The sequence below is a fragment of the Limulus polyphemus genome, unplaced genomic scaffold, assembly GCF_000517525.1.
Source record: "Limulus polyphemus unplaced genomic scaffold, Limulus_polyphemus-2.1.2 Scaffold2421, whole genome shotgun sequence".
Lineage (NCBI taxonomy): Eukaryota > Metazoa > Arthropoda > Merostomata > Xiphosura > Limulidae > Limulus > Limulus polyphemus.
Genome location: NW_013668031.1, coordinates 66,740 through 81,046, shown reverse-complemented (window position 1 = coordinate 81,046; position 14,307 = coordinate 66,740). Strand labels below are relative to the sequence as shown.

At 30.3% G+C, this 14,307-nt stretch overlaps 1 protein-coding gene across 1 annotated transcript in view; it reads left to right on the top strand.

The window, feature by feature from the left end:
- The window catches only part of LOC106466912 (cystathionine gamma-lyase-like), a 23,112-nt gene extending 10,726 nt beyond the window's left edge, over nucleotides 1-12,386 (top strand). The window contains exons 5-11 of the mRNA XM_013927221.2: nucleotides 1,635-1,766; nucleotides 5,680-5,737; nucleotides 6,053-6,130; nucleotides 7,276-7,428; nucleotides 7,920-8,094; nucleotides 9,727-9,865; nucleotides 11,017-12,386. Of these exons, the coding sequence (XP_013782675.1) occupies nucleotides 1,635-1,766; nucleotides 5,680-5,737; nucleotides 6,053-6,130; nucleotides 7,276-7,428; nucleotides 7,920-8,094; nucleotides 9,727-9,865; nucleotides 11,017-11,037 (756 nt within the window). The 3' untranslated portion in view covers nucleotides 11,038-12,386. The remainder of the gene's footprint in view (nucleotides 1-1,634; nucleotides 1,767-5,679; nucleotides 5,738-6,052; nucleotides 6,131-7,275; nucleotides 7,429-7,919; nucleotides 8,095-9,726; nucleotides 9,866-11,016) is intronic.
- Nucleotides 12,387-14,307: the final 1,921 nt, after the last annotated feature.

The following is a 14,307-nucleotide window of genomic DNA, read 5'->3' as shown; positions in this document are numbered from 1 at the left end:
AATATCATCTGCAAGTTTATGTAATGTATTGACCGTTCTTTCATTTATGTAACTGATGTAAATCAAAAAGAGCAAAGATCCTGAGACTGAGCCCTGAGGTACCCCACTTGTAATATTAATCTAGTTTGAGTGAACTTCATTTGTAACAACCTTCTTTCTTCCATCCAGCCATTCTTCTATCCAATTTGCTAACTTATCCCCCACACCTATAGAGATAATTTTTTTTTTTGTATGGTAGTTTATCAACTTTCCAGTTAATGTTTGTCATTGGATTGTCAGGTTTTATGTATGGGCTGGATTCTTTGCAGTAGGTATCTGGTGATAAATTTCAACAGTAAAGAAACAATACACAGTCCACTTGTTTTAAAACAATATATTGAAATAAATGAATAAATGCTCATTACTCTGTTGGTTATCACGGTTATATCCAAAGTTTTAAATAATTGTCTCTTTTGTCAAAGTTCACATAGGCTGGTTCAAGAACATGCCAGGTGCATAAACACTATCAACCTGGCAAAGATAGCTCTAGTGTTTTGTTTTATAAAGCTAAAACCAACCATGTACTGACAATCAAATATCTGCATTGGTGAGTAGAATAACCCACAAAAAAAAATACATTCAGACCCAAATTGTTTTTAAGAAAAACTGTTTTCTATCTTCAGCATGATTGTTGATTGTGGTGGCCTCTATTATTTCTGCAGTTAAGTCATTGTAAAGATAAATAATGCATTAAAAATAAAGTTGGTAACAACTGTGTAAAAAAAAAAAAATGTTATAGTAAATTGTAAGTGTACGATTAAAGATAATAGTATGTATATTTACTATTTATGAAGTAAATGTTTCTGATTATTTTTTGTAAGTTGTGATGAACTTGGAAATTGAAACATATATTCTTTGCAGTAAGTTTTTGGCTACCAAGATTTTTTATTGGCTACTAGATGTGAAAAATCCTTTTTAAGGCTGTTTTAAACTATTACTTGATTACTGCATGCAAAATGTGACTGAAGAAATATACAAGAAGTATTTGGAATTTTAGTGTTATCTATCCAAGTACGAGTGATAAGTAAATGTTTTCTGTTTTGAGAGATAATCAATCTTGAGGAAATATGAATACTTGGAAGGAAACATTGAATTTTTGTTTTTCATCACATTAAACTCTAGGATCTTTTTTTTTTTTCCTAGTTTAAAAAATTAGTGTTTTCCTGTATTTACTTTTGCATTATAACTGTTACAGCAGTGTTAAATATATTTATCCAGTATAACCTCTTAGTTTCTTTTATCTGGTCATCGGGTAAACCATCTCATAATTTCTTAATCTGTTTGTGTCTTTTTATTCTATTAAAACCAAAGTATATTTCATGATTTACTATATTCTCAAAAACATATTTCTGTGGGCATTTTGACTCTGGATTTTACTGAAATCTAAATGTATGTTACTCATTAATGCTTTTATAACTGTTAGAATATTGAAAGATTATTTCATGTATAGCATTGACCAATTAAATTTAAAATGTCCCAACATTTTTGTATGTTTAAAAGGTATATATATGTTCTGTTTATGTATTTTGGATAACACATAAAATTATCTGTATAATTACATGAAACTAGAATACATAGAACCATTTTATTTACAGATGGTATGGATGGAAACCCCTACAAACCCAACCATGAAATTAGTTGATATCCGAGCAGTGTCTGAAGTTGTCAAAAAACATTCTGGAGCATTCATGGTTGTAGACAATACTTTCATGTCTTCCTACTTCCAGGTAAAAACACAATTTGTTCACCTTCCAGTTAAAAAATGCACTTACTTGTACATTAACTGCTGCAGGAGCAGCTCAGTTGCCGTTTTCTAACTCGCAGATAAAACTTAGTTGCCATCAATCACAATAAAACTGTAATTATCGTCATTCGCATAGAGTTATAGTTATATATGTGAGATTGACTTATATTTCCATCATTCGCAGCTGAGCCATAGAACTTCAATGACGGAAATATCCGTCATCCGCAGTTAATGGGTTAATTGCTATTCTCTACGTTCCAGTGTTTTGTATGTGTTGTTGGGAAATGAAGAACATCTGGTTATAACAGGAGTTTCATTTTATTATTGGGAATTGGATAATTTCAGTTTTATCTGAATAATAAAAGAGTGTAAAACTTTTTTTTTTCTGGTTAATGTTGAATTGTAACATTCTTAGATAAAATTAGCAAGGCTGGGCCTCAGTCAAATTAAAACATAAAAACAATATTAACATTTAAGTTCTATTTAAGTTTCCGTATAGATGTACCCCCTAGTGTATAATAGTTTTAAGATAAGTACTAACAGTTCTTAATTCAAGTGCATTTTTTATTACTGTGCTATTTGTGTAAGTGGGTATTTAAAACTTCTATAAACAAGAACTTTTTCCTCCAAGTATAAATATAGAATCCAACATTGTATGAATTAACAAAATGTCTGTCCTTGAACAAGATATGAAAAGCTAACACACGGATGAGACATTTGTGATAAATATCTTTTTATGTTTACATGCTTACTTCTGTTTCAGTAAATGTTACTTTAAGTTGCTGAAATATTTATGTGAGAATCTTTAGTGTTACTGGAGTTATGATAGCATAAGTTTAAAAAATAGTAAACTGATATAGGAAAAATTCCAGATTCATTCAGTTTTAGAGAATATTTCTAGCTTGGTTGTGGATATTAACTCTTCTGTTATATGTTTAATATTTTCCACCAAATTCAAACTAACCTCACAACATAACATTTTTAACTTTTCTCCATCTCACAATTATCTTTTATATACAAGTACTTAGTTTTTCTGAGGGCATGCCTTGGTGAACTTTTCCTTGACGTATTCTGTATACGATGTATCAGGGATGAACATTTACCTTTCTTTTTTTTCCTAGTGAACAGAAGAACAATTTAATTTAGAAATGAATGAGCACATACAATCCTGATAGATATTTGTTGAGTTCTTATTTATTACTCATAATGAGCCTCATTTGTTGGATTCTAACAAAACTGATGTGAGAAAAAATTTTAGGAGATGAGTAAAGATGTCAAAACATCTGTGTTTTTACAATAGTAAATAGAAAAGAGACGAGAAATCTTGATGAATATTTATTATAGAAACATTCACGTAACAACCTGGTACCTTTAAAATACAGTAACCTGTAACCAGTAACCCAGCAGAGAATATGTAACCTTATGCACAAGGTATGAGGATGTCAACCTCAGTGGGGTTTTGGGGGGGTAGAGGTGAAGCAATTCTAGAGAAAGTAATTTTTAATCTTTTTATTTTGTTATTGCTAAATGTTGGTTTGAAATTTTTTCCATGGGAAAAAATGTACACACTTGTGTATTGTGCTTAAAGAGTGCTTTAAAAAACTGGAACTCTATCCTTGTGGCAGAGATAAGTACTAAAGAATAATGGTGATACAATTTTGATACAGTGGCTACAATGGTAAAGAAAAGATTTTTCATGGCCTCGCCCCATTTCCCTTGTTCATGAGTAGTGTTTGATTACATAACTTTATATGAGGCTTTAGTTACAATATGTAATGTATTTAAATACAAGTTCTGAATAGAACCAGGTAATTAGTGATATTTACTAATAGATTAATCAGTGGGCTATTTTAACATTTTCAATAACTGCATTATTCTAAACATGGTATTAATCTTTCTATTTTCATTCATATTGCTTTGTTTTTTCTTGGTGAATGAATTACCAATGTCAACTAAATACCACCAAACAGTTGCCATTACATTTGTTGTTTTTTTTGTTGGTGAATGAATTACCAATGTCAACTAAATACCACCAAACAGTTGCCATTACATTTGTTGTTGTTTTTTGTTGGTGAATGAACCACTAATGTCAACTAAATACCACCAAACAGTTGCCATTACATTTGTTGTTGTTTTTTGTTGGTGAATGAACCACTAATGTCAACTAAATACCACCAAACAGTTGCCATTACATTTGTTTTTCAGGTATGCAGTAATCCCACATTGATCTTCCGTAAATCAAATAAATTGATAATTAAATAATGAAAACATGTTTTACTATCACAGATAAGGGTAATAATGTTTATTTGGAACATATAATTACAATTGAAAATAATTAAGTAGCCAGTTAGCCAATTTGTTTGTGTGATTCTTGAATAGGACAAACATTCCATACAGATTGGATTGTAACTCAATAAAACCATATTTTAAACAAAGAACTAAACATCAAAAATATACATTTATTAAGCCTTAAGCAATCTTCTGTCATGTAACTTCTTTGTTTCGTACTGTAAATGTATTCCTGTATGTAAATAAACTACTTAATGACGAACCTTTTCCAAACATTGTACATTTGTTAAACTTGTAATAAAGTTTTCTTTGTTACCAATTCAATCTGTTTCTAAACTGTCTAAGCATAACTTATCTCAACAATTAATTATCTAATATCTTCCTGCTCAAAGTTTCTGTAGCTTTCAAACACATATAATTTAACACACAAGTACTTTAACAATTCACAATGAAAATAACATTTTCAGAAAATATAAAAAAACAACTCTGAAGACTATATGCTTACTCTTCTGTAATATGTGATAATCTATTTCTTGCTATATCCAGTGATATTCAAACTTTCTTTATATACTGTTTTCAAAGCTGTGTTTCTTTAGTAAACTATCACACCACATTCCATAACAAGGTTTCAATCAGGGCTTATACAAGTTATGTTAAACAATGTGAGAGATCCATACATTGAGGAACTGTTAATCAAAACAGGGGTGATCCAGGATACTATGTATATGGAGGGGGGGGATACAACTAGACCTCTTACAGTATTGTGATAAACTTGTTCTGTTTCACTGTTTACTTTACTTGTAACTACACACTACTAATAACTCTAGTAACGAAAGTAATTAGATAGCCTTAAAACATAATTTTGAGTAGCTCAGTTAGGTTATAATCCAGTGATTTTAAAGCTTGTATCTTTATTTCTAATAATTTGATTTGATATGAAAATAAAAGCAGTTAAAGTAAAACATTTCAAATTTTGTAATTAAAAATAAATAGTTATAATTATATTTAAAAAATAAAATAAAGTGTACACCTTAAATCATATTTTAGCATGCATAAATTCTGAATTAGAAATTCTGTAGGTTCAGTAATTAATATTTCATCAATTCTACACATAAATGATTAAAAGTGTAAATTATATGTATGTGTGGACTGAAACTAGCTGTTGAATGGAAAGGGAACAACGTTACGGCTTCTATACTGAGACTAAGAAGACTTCGGTACAGAAGCTGAAATGTCCCATTTTCATTCGACAGGCAGTTGCAGTTCATTAAAGTTCTCAAACCTACCATGTCTACTCTGTCTAAAGTTCTACTGAAACAATGTATGTACTTTGATCCTCTTGTCATGCAACCATTACATAAACTTGAAAGATACCATTTTGAGAAATTAACTTTTTTGAAGTTATTTTCTTTTATTGAGATGTAAACTGTCAGTGATGAATGCTATAATATGTTTTAGCTAAAAGAACACTTGTTTATGCAATGCAGTATTTCAGTTATGTTTCACTGCACTATACATACCCATTTGTTTAAATTAATGTAGAACCTTAGTGATTATTATTTTTAGTGAGAAATCTTTATTAAGCTATTCTGTTTTATTTGTTGTAGAGACCGTTGAGTCTAGGAGCAGATATTGTCATGCATTCATTAACTAAATACATGAATGGTAAGGATATTTAGAATTCTTTTTCAAGTTACAACACTCGTGTTGTCTAAACAGTATGAACAGGTTTATGATTTAGAGCTTGCAGGTTACTACATACATACATACATACATGCTCAAAAGTTAGACCAGGCTTATAATGTTGGTTATTAGTCATGTCAGTAACATTCATATTTTTTGTGTGTAGTTACAAATGAACATTATTAGAAATAAAGTAATATTTCCAGTTCTAGTTTTTCAAAGAAATTGAAATGATACCTGCAGGAAAATAAAATATTTAGTAAAATAAATACACGGTCAAACTTTCATTAATAATAGGTCACTCTGATGTGTTGATGGGTGCAATTATGACCAACAGAACTGACATCTGGGAAAAACTGGCGTACCTTCAAAACTGTAAGTTTGTATCTGTTGTGCTTAAAATTGGGTTTTAATGCTTTTATTAATGTGAAGGAAAAGGATACGTGTGCTATTAAAGAATATTATTTAGACAGCTATTTTAATAAATTTGATAAGTCTGAAATATCTAAAAAAAAATTTATTTCTAACCAAGTTGTCTACCTAATCGCATTTTGGAGCATTTCACATTTTCTGGAACATTCTCTGTAATTCTCATACTTTTGTATAAGGTTACCCTTCTGACCAGTACAGTATTTTGTACAATGTCTAAACATTATTTAAAAACTACAAAATCTCTTGAAGGGTTATTTCAGATAGAATCCTTTAAAATCTCAGACTTTATTCTAGTAAATCAAATTATTTGGATTTGGTCATTCCAATTGGGGGTAAATTGCAATATCAGTAAACTTGCCTAATTAGAATCTGTTGCTGCACCATTAACAGAACTCGGTTGAAACTAACATTAACAAACTTAGTTAAGAGTAGTTGCTATCAGCCTTTTCAAATAATCATTACATTAAACTTGATATGTTTTTCACTTATGTGTTTGTATGTTTTACTCATCAAAAGTCAGTTGAGAGTCTCGATAGAAAATAATACTAAAATATGCATTTATTGTTAATTCTTGAAGTCTACAATATTGTATCTTTTTACATATCCTTCCTACAGTCAAAGGCTTATTTTTCCATATCTTTTATATTTTCCATATTTATATATTTTTTCTGTGCACAGCATACAAGTAAAGTTTTTACAATTTGATTTTGAACATGTGTAAGTACTTTCTCTCTATTTGATTATTTAAAGCACATTAAAAATGTTTTAAAATTCAACAACTGAAGAGCATTTATAAAGTTATAAAAAATAATTGGTTAAAATTGCTAACTACAACTATCCAACTCAGTATCTTAATATAGGCTGGGTAATTTAAATTTGGTTATCTATGACAAGTGGTGTAAAAAAATATTTACTAAATCAACTTGCAATCAACTTTTTTAGTTTTTTTTGTTAATGAAGCATAATTAGACTACCAGTGTTTTCACTGCTTCTTGCTATTTTGGAGGAAAAAGTGTGTTCACATTACTTTATGTAATGTTATTAGGTTATGAAAAATGCCAGTTTTCTTTGTCATTACAATGTTCTAGCTCTTGGTTCTATCCCATCTCCGTTTGACTGTTTTCTGGTCAATCGTGGACTCAAGACTCTTCATGTGAGGATGGAGAAACACATGGAGAATGGTTTAGCTGTAGCAAGGTTTTTGGAGTCTCATCCACTTGTTGATAAAGTACTTCATCCTGGTAAGATTTTTCTAATGCTAAATTATTCTGTATACATACATCTTGATTTATTCAATTTGAAATATGTTTTTCTATGATTTTTTTTAAACTGTTTAAACTCTATTCTGTCAAGCCTTTATATAACTTTTGTATATGACGGGTTGTTTACATTCTATCAAATCATTGATAACAGCTAACAAAGCAGGAAGGTACTGTTAAACCATAATCACTTAGCATATTGTGTGATATAGTAAGATAGCTGCTCTGTTTTCATATAGCTTTAATATAGTTGGTTGATTACTTAAACTGTTTCAGAATAAGCTTAATAAGCTAAAATTAGATTTTATAATGAGGTGTTTTAAGACAGTTAATGAATTTTTAGACACTATATATCAGTACAAAATGTACTTTTGTTTCTGTGTTTCTATAATTCAGTATCTTTGTTTTTTTGTGGAAGTAAACAATATTCATTGGTATAATTTGTTCAAAGGTTATACTTTTTTTTACATCAGGTCTACCTAGCCATCCTCAACATGAGCTTGCCGTACGACAGTGTACTGGATTTAGTGGAATGGTTTCATTTTACATCAAGGGAGGTCTGCAGCAAGCAGAAGAGTTTATCAAGAATCTAAAGCTCTTTACTCTAGCTGAAAGTTTAGGATGTATAGAAAGCCTTGTGGAAATTCCGTAAGTATTAATGAATGTAATTAATTAATTAGAACAAAAGAATCCAGTATCATTGTGTGTGTGTATGTATGTATTAGAGGTTGGCATGGTTACTCAAAAACCCAGGTACCCAGCGAGTTTTATGTCACCCAATCTAGGTCTCCTTTTTTTTTTACTCTCCTGGTTTCAATTACTAATTTGAGAATTGAAAAAATTAGAAAATATGAAAACACTGTAAATGTATTGTGTAGGCCTCTAGTTGTCATGGTAAAGATGAGGTTGAAACAAGCATATTCAGCACTAAAAAAGGCTGCAAAAGTCCACAGATATACTATATACATCATTAAAAGACTAATATTTGTTATCAATTTAGAGAAGTTTTATTCTCTTTTAACACCCAAACATACATACATAAGCACCTTTTCAGCACATTTTCAAAAATATATACGATTTTTCACAAAAGTAATTGTAAACTGTTATCATTCAAAAGAGACTTTTAATAAGAAGTATCTCCTTAAAATTTGGTTGCATCATACATGAGTTTGTAGATGTATTTTACAACTTTTGGTTCTATGCCATCAAAGTGAACACCAAAATAAAAGAAAAAGACCTCTTAAAAAATTCATTTACTTTTTTAAATATTTTATAGAGCATTTCATGCTTAGTGTGTACATGCTATGTAAAAGTAGATTACCTGCATTTCCTCACTGTTAAAAGTTGTATAAGTTTTAAATGTTACATTGTGTTTGATCTGGTTTATTGTACTTCTGTTTGTGACAGGAGAGAATATATACTCCTTGTAACGAAATAGTTTAATAATTGTTTTACCAAATAGGAGTGTTTTTCTTAATACATCTCAGTGTAATTTATTCTAAAATATTCTACAAGTCTTCATATCTTTGATAGTTTTATACATTACCTGCTGTTATATGAGTGTGCTTATTTGATTTTAACATCTATAGGGTCATAATGAGATTAGTCTGTAGTAGAGAACTGTACAGGTTGCATGCATGATAAAGAAAAAACTACTTATTATTTGGACCTGGTAATGGCCTGATGGCTAGGGTGCTCAACCCAAAATCTGTAAGTTATAGGATTGAAACCAGACAACAAACTTGCTCGCTTTTCAGCTGTGGGTGTTATAATGTTATGTTCAATCCTACTGTTTGTTAGTAGAAAGTAACCCAAAAGTTGGTGGTGGATAGTATTAAGTAACTGGTTTTCTTCCCTCTAGTCCATCACTCCAAAATTAGGGATAGCTATTGCAGATAGCCCTCGAGTTGCTTTGTGCAAAATTCAACAAAACTTATTAATTACATCTTTTCTGCTGTAAACTGTCTCTTTTCTTTTGTAATTAGTTCTTTCCATAATCATTCATAATACCATTACCATATAACGTGTATCAAAAAGCTTAGAAATTAGCTTTATAAATGTTTGTGTGAAATTCTGTATCTTTTGATTTACAAAGAGGTTTTTAATCCATTTTTGTACTTTTATTGGTAAGATTACCACTTTGCACAATAGGAAGACATTTGATATTTTCAAAAATTCTCACACATATACTCTACATCAATTCCATTCATACAAGGTTTTCCTCTAGTGCCAGTACAAAAAAACTGTATTTGATTTCTTGTGAATAATTTGTTATTTCAGATCTCTTATGACTCATGCATCTCTACCGAAAGAGCATAGAGAAAAGTTAGAAATTTCGGACAATCTAATCCGTCTGTCTGTTGGCCTTGAATCAACCAAGGATCTTTTACAAGACATTAATCAAGCTCTAAACAAAGCTGTAAGTAAAAAGCTAATGGGACTAGATGATAGAAAGGTTTTATTGACTGATGTATTGTTAAAAATTCTGAAGTTAGAAGTCACAATTTATTTCTTTTTTCACGTTTTGGAGGTTATATGTTTCTTGTATCTGTTATAATGAGATGTTATGTATAAGAACTTAAGACCTGATGTTAAACTTAAAGATGAAAGAGGGTGAAATTTAAAAATATAAATAGATAGTGAATAAATATTGAAATTCTTATTTAACAGTTTTACGGTTATCTTGATAACCTGTAACTGTTAAAACCTGATAACAGATTATAACTTTTGAGTAATTTTGGTTGCCAAATTTACAAAGCCCTTTATTACTTGTTACACAATTCAAAACACTATTCCTCAGCCTCTACAGGTATTTATCTATAATTGTTACACAATTCAAACCACCTCACCTCAGACTCTACAGGTATTTATCTATAGTTATTACACAATTCAAACCACCTCGCCTCAGACTCTACAGGTATTTATCTATAGTTATTACACAATTCAAACCACCTCGCCTCAGGACTCTACAGGTATTTATCTATAGTTATTACACAATTCAAACCACCACGCCTCGGACTCTACAGGTATTTATCTATAGTTATTACACAATTCAAACCACCACACCTCAGACTCTACAGGTATTTATCTATAGTAAGTTTTTTATAGAAAAAGAGAGATAGGATCAACTTTCTCTGAAAGATTTTTTTCTTTTCTGAACCCTTTGGTTATGCTCCTTTATCAAATGCTTGTATATATTCTACAGTACCAGTTCTAGTACAAATGACAGATACTTAAATTTTCACTAAAGCTTTGTTTTTTATTTTACAGTCTCCTGATAAATGCACATAACCAAAATGTGGAGAAAATAAAACCACATTTTTCTGGAGCTAAAAGTCTTTTGTCTCTTAAAATATTTACAAACATCTCCACTCAGTGCTGCATATTTTTAAAAACCAAAAAAAAACAACATAATACACATTATACTTAGATTAATATTGATATATAACCGATTTGAACTTGTTATTTTACTTATCACTTGTTTACCACTTAATTAGAAGTTAACACACTTTTTTATGTCAAACATTTAGATACTTTATTTACTGGTAGTGTTTATTTTTGTTTTAACAGGGAGAAATAGGCAAGCAGTAGAAGAAAAAGACAAACTGAATCCTTTGATAAAGAGGTTAAATATTTCATTTCAACCTATTTTCCAGTTTTGTATGGGTATTTTGGTACTTAAATATACTTTTATAAGCTGATTGAGCATTGTTCTTCAAACATATGACTTAATCATGTTTTATTGGTTTTTATTATTAATGCAAAATTATCAGATTGACTATTTACTGTGGTACATTCCTGCTGTGTTGAGTCGGTGTTGGTCAACATTTCTTCCAACTACCATGCATATGCTGGTGGTTATACAATGTTTTTCAACTGTCTAAGATGTTACACCTACAAGTTTGAGCTTTGGGTCATTTTAGTTGCCAAATCACTTTAAAAGAATTGTTGTGAAAACAGACAGTAGATATTTTATACACAAGTTAATCTATGTTGGCTAGTATAGTAATAAAATACTGTTACGTTTCTGTTCCTTTATTAATTTTCCGTAGAAATTCTTTCCGAGAAACTTCAGCGATACAAGTCCTTTCTTAAATAAAACTAGTTTATTCTTTCTCATTACAAACTTTGTAATACACTTAATTTCCACAGTCACTTTAACTTAAACACACGCTATAATTCACAACGATTCACGAGCATTACTTATGGTGCCTACCACCCGCTTGACTCAAATATTCGTGTCTATATCTTCAATCTCTCTATCTGCGATTCCAATTCCGATTAATTGTCTCGCTTTATCTGGCGTGCTTATATACAGGAATAGAGGGCGTCTAGCAAATACTGGATTATTCTTGATGTTCCCCGATCCTTCTAGAAACTCATTACGTGTTACCAGCATCACATGACTTCCGCTGTCGTAACAAAACTTTTAAAATAAGTTTATATATTAGCACAAAATTATCTTGTGCACTATCTGTACCGAGTCTGTAATGAGGATCAAACCCTAAATTCTAGTGTTACAAGTTTACTTCTGAGCCACTGAGGTACAATTTTAAAATACAGCTGTTGAAAAATCTAACACTAATAGATATAGAGTTTCACTATTTCAATCAGTATGTTTTATATAGACACTTACAACAGTTATACTTTGATCTATTTCGATGAACTAGCTTTACAAACTATTGTCTCATTCTTTTAAGTTACCAGTTAAATTGTTTTTTTTAAGTGTATATTTTATTTGTATGACAATTTTTGATTAAGATCTTAGTGTCATACATTTATTATATAAGTGTACACAATATCCTCACATGTGTTAACATGTTTAAATTTTTTTTAACTTAAGTACTTATTTCTTTTCAACCAGTGACAGATTGATCTCTTTGTATAGCAACATGTATCAAAGCTTATATTACATAGTAAATGAAAATGTTTGAAAACTGGCTTTGCATTTTTCTTTTTACTGCAATGGACTACAAATGTCAACATTCAACTGGGAACTTGTTTTCCTTTATCAGAATTAGTGTTCAGTTTATCATAAACTGCAAGCATTTACAAATATGAAAGATTATGAAGAGATTTTGTTTATCTTGAGAAATTAGTATTTTACCACAAAGTTTCTTTAGAAGCTCTTTGTTCACTACTGTAGGACAACAAACTCATGAAGAAGCTGTAAAGGAAAAAGTTGAGAAATAAAAAAATTGTATTTGGAGATAAATGTCATATATATATATTGTTACGTATCTGCTTGTTTGTTTGTTTCTGGTAGAAATTCTTTCCGAGGATCTTCAGTGGTACAAGTCCTTTCTTGATTAAACCAGTTTATTCTTCCTCAATACAAACTTTTAGTACACATTAGTTCCACAATCAGTACGTTTCTAGTCACTTTAAATTTAACAACTTTTATAATGCATGCTATAAATCACAGCGATTCATAATCTCTAACTTTGCTCTCGACGAGTGCAAAACACACACTTTATTGCTCACTAGCTTGAAACTAACAGACTCATAAATTACACGGAACTCAAAGTAACTACTGCTCTCTCTTCATATATATATCTCCTCCGCACTGGCTTTCCTCTGCCAGGCTTATATACTAAGGAAGAGGTCATCTCCCAAATACTCGGACTTCCCCAATCATTCGAGAAACTTATCACGCATGCCCAGCAGCGTCACGTGACTTCCGCTGTCATATCAATATTTAATGTAGAACATATGCTTCCTAAAAATAATTCCAGGTAGCATTTGGAAAGATTAAAAACAAGTTTCATACTAGGGTACTATAAAACACTATTTGTAATGTGTTAATATTTGTCAGTTTCAGCTTTTTCTATTATATATTTAATATATAATAGAATCTAATATATTTTACCTATATTGTTCTTCATTTTCATATGATACAGTCTGAAACAGTTCTTTAGAATATTATTGAGTGTGGAAATTTTCACGGTTGATCCTGCCACCTATTATTATACAACTGTAATTATTGATGATATGAACCCACTGCCACATGGTGACTAAAACTGGACCTAAATACAGAAGACTTTCGAAATGTCATCCTCTACACTTGTATTTTTTTTACAACAAGCAATTGCCATCCATTTCAGTTTTACTTATCATTTATACTCTGCCTAAACAAACGACCAAAGAACACTACTAGTTTTCCATGTTATAAATGTGACAAAAATTAAATTTCATCAGTTAGATATACGCAACTGTTTAGGTTTAATGTGAGAGTTACTATTTAAATAGCTTATATAGCACAGGTCGTATTTAGTTATTTTTATGGTAAATTTGTTTACGTAACTGTTTAGGAAGTGTGGTTCAGTTGTTATGAATAAGAGATTATTTACAATAGTGAGATTATTGTGTCATGTTACTAGAACTTTCCGCATTTCTCAGTTTAATTAAGTATTATTGCATCAGAATATCTAGTATTGCATGAGATGTTCCATACTTTTGTTGGGATATAAATATGCATCGAAAATCATTATTGAGTTCTAGTTCTAGACTGCATGATTGTGATTTTAATGACAAAGAGTGTATAGTGGCGATTTTTAAAGTGAAATTATCACATAGTGTTTTGTAATAACAGAGTAGAGAAAAATAATTCATCTTGTCATTTGTGTTCAAAAGTAACTGAATCAGCCTGTGTGGACTTTGACAAAAAAAGAAACAATTGTTTAAAACTCTGGATACAACTGTGGTAACCAACAGTGTAACAAATATTTGTATATACATTTGACTTGTTTCAATATATTAACTTTAAAAAATGGACTGCCAGTCCTTCAGAAAGTATCTCTACACTTAGCCATGGCAGTCCATTTAGTGAAGTATTGCCGTAGATGTGCCACAAACATTTAT